General features: G+C 55.9%; 1 protein-coding gene across 1 annotated transcript; it reads right to left on the bottom strand.

Moving 5' to 3' along the window:
- Positions 1-241: 241 nt before the first annotated feature.
- MYCGRDRAFT_107800 (uncharacterized protein) lies at positions 242-2,484 on the bottom strand (the record flags this gene model as incomplete). Its single annotated transcript, XM_003856794.1, has 3 exons — positions 242-1,624; positions 1,687-1,975; positions 2,028-2,484. 3 exons carry the CDS (start codon positions 2,482-2,484, stop codon positions 526-528), a joined length of 1,845 nt encoding a protein of 614 aa, XP_003856842.1.
- Between the last annotated feature and the right edge of the window lie 395 nt (positions 2,485-2,879).

Below are 2,879 nucleotides of genomic sequence, written 5' to 3'. Positions count from 1 at the left end.
CACTGATCTCCTGCTCAACCCGTACACTCCAAGCCGCCCGAGCAAGACCTGTGCGGTCAAAATGCTGCCAGAAGTCGGAGGGTCGGGCATTAATATCCCTCCTAAGTAGTCCACAAAGCCCTTTCGACCGCACCAGCCAAAAGGCACCTCATTGGCATGGAGCCTGTACTTCGAGCGAGGACGACCGTGCGCTTAGAAAAGGTCTGTGAAAATGTAAATGGTATACATGCAAGCTATGCTTCCTAGAATGGTAAACGGCAGTCCGCCAGATCCAGTCCAAATGCTCGCCCCGAAATATTTCCGGTTCGTACCGCGCTATGCTTTTTGCTTCTATCTGTAAGGTAATGTGAGGAAGGAAGGCAATCCAATCCAACAGTGGCCGGCCAGACTCCATCTCCCGTCGCCAGTTGGTGCGAACGCGAGATTTGTGCGTCACCCAGTGAAGCAGAGTCGTTCGTTCTTCCAGCTGGACTGCAGGCTTTGCGTTTGCGGCTCTGCTCCAATCTGCAGCCCCGTCTGAGGCCCTCATGCGTCTTGCGGTTGAGCTTCCGGACTCCTCTGCGCCGCAGCCCGTTCCCTCGCCAGCGCATCAGCCCTCGCCTCAGCCTCATGCTGAAGCCGTGCCGCCTCCTCCTTCTTCGCTTGAGCCTTCGCGAGCGCCTTCGCCTCGGCCCTCTTCTTCTCCCTCTCCTGCGCCCGCGCTCTCTCTTCCGCCTGCTCCTGCAACTGTCTCTCTTGCTCCCTCCTCGCCTCCACCTCCGCCTTCCGCTTCGCCTCCTCCTGCGCCCTTTCTTCCTCCTCCTTCCTTTGCCTCTCCTCCTGCTCCTTCTGCTCCTTCTCCGCCTTCTCCTTCATCTTCTTTTCCTTCTCCGCCCTCACCTCCCGCCAATGCCAACTATCCCACAACCAATCCTTGAACTTCTCCCACGCACTCCGATTCAGTCGATTCGACAACTCCCGGAAATTATACATTTCTCCCCAGCAGTCTCGTCCCCACTCGCAGCCTGCCATACTGACCATAAAGTCTCGCTCTTTCTGCTGGTAGTGGATGCCCTGCACTCCACACTCGCCTCGATCCTCCGCTCTCGGACCGCCTTGCAGACCGGTCGTAAGAGAGTTTTTGCAGCCTTCAGGTGGAAGACCACGATCATCACCGCAAGCGCCGTTGGGGAAGGCATTTATTTTCCTCTGCGGGAGGAAAGCGATGTGCGGGCGTATCCACGGCTGGTTGGTGTAGAGGTATTCCAATGCATCCTGCTCTTTGTGTTCCCACTGCATATGTCGTTGCTCGTAGAAGACGGGATCCCACCACATGTCCAACATGTAGTCTGACCATTGACTTCTCTTGACGAAGAAGCTGCCCAGGTTGAAGCCGCCGCAGTCCTGCGATAGGACGAGGTTGATGCTTTCAAGCGTGCCATCGCCGACAGGGGAGAGGGATTCGGGATCGAGGTAGTTTTCGAAGCTGCCCGAGGCGGAGGTACCGTTCGGCGGATGCTGCACCTTGAGCGGGTTGTAGATGTTGATGTCGCGGTAGACGTTATGCGAGAGATCCGAGAAGATGTGGGATTGGAGGGATTTCGACGGCTCCATTATGAAGGTGTTGAGATCGAGCCACCAGAACCTGCGACGAGTTTTGTCAGTACGAGGTCTCCATGTATCATCAGTCCTCCATTCTTCGCTCACCACTCAGCATTGGGATACCTCTTCATGGCGTTTCGTATCACGTCCACTTTTTCCCAGCTTTCTCTCCACTCGTGCGCATATCGTTTCTTCGTGCTCATGTCGACAATGTCCAATTCGTAACCCCATTTCGCCGCGTATTTCTTCTTGTTCTTGACACTGTCCCTTTCAATGGCCCATTCTCTTGCTCCCTTCCACTCCATCACGCCTCCGCCTTGATTTGCTCCGAGGATGATCACGAATTTGGCGCCGCCGCCGAGCCATGGAGTTCTTCGATACCAGAAGACAAGAGCTAAAAGTCGGTCAGCGCGCAGAAGTGACTCTGCAGTATGATGTCCACTCACATGCGTTCCACCACCATATCAGACCCACCAACAGCAACAACACCGCAAGATGCTTCCGTCTCCTGGATATCAGCAGTCCAATGCGACGTGGAATGTCCTTCCACCCTTCAGCCCACAAGCCTCTTTCTCGGGGTGGTATCCGCCCTCTCTCCAACCTCTCTTTTTCCACAATCCGGTCTTCCTGTCCACCATGACTCCACCTTGGCAAACTCACGCTCAACTTTCTCTTCCACCGACCATATAAGCCCGTATTCTGACTCTGATGCCTCGCAAATGCGCCGTGTTCCACCCTGGCACTGCGCTTCTTCGCAGCTTCCCAAGTGACACCTCCATTCGTTTGTGAACAATTCACGCCCGGCGAGGTCGCACGTACTTTACCATGACTGACATCGGTATTGAGACCGGGCGAGGACCAGCCGCCATGTCTCCGTGGACTCGGTGAGCGGTCAAGCGACATGTGGTATCCGCCGGCGCTTCCAGGTTCGTGCTCTTCCTCGATATAATCGGCCGCGCTGGGCAGGCTATGGGTGGTAATCGCGGAGATGGTGGAGGAGGATGATGTAGAGTGGACATCTAGATAAGCAGGCAATGGCGAGACGGATCGAGCGGCGGCGGTAGCATGGGTCTGACTTTGTCGCGAGGGTCGACGGCGGTGATTCGACTGGGACGAGGGCGGCGCTGCCTCTGCTCCGGAGTGTCGCGTAGTGGATGCCACGTTTGCGTTGGTGATGAGGATGAGGCTGAAGATGATGGAAGAGGATGAGGATGAAACAGGACAGATGTCGGTGAAGTGGATCCAGCTGCAGGTCGTCTTCTGGAATGCAGGTAAATTCTTCTTTGGAAATGCGCCGG

The sequence above is a fragment of the Zymoseptoria tritici genome, chromosome 1 (genome assembly GCF_000219625.1).
Source record: "Zymoseptoria tritici IPO323 chromosome 1, whole genome shotgun sequence".
Taxonomy (NCBI): Eukaryota; Fungi; Ascomycota; class Dothideomycetes; order Mycosphaerellales; family Mycosphaerellaceae; genus Zymoseptoria; species Zymoseptoria tritici.
This window is presented reverse-complemented; position numbering and strand designations above follow the sequence as displayed.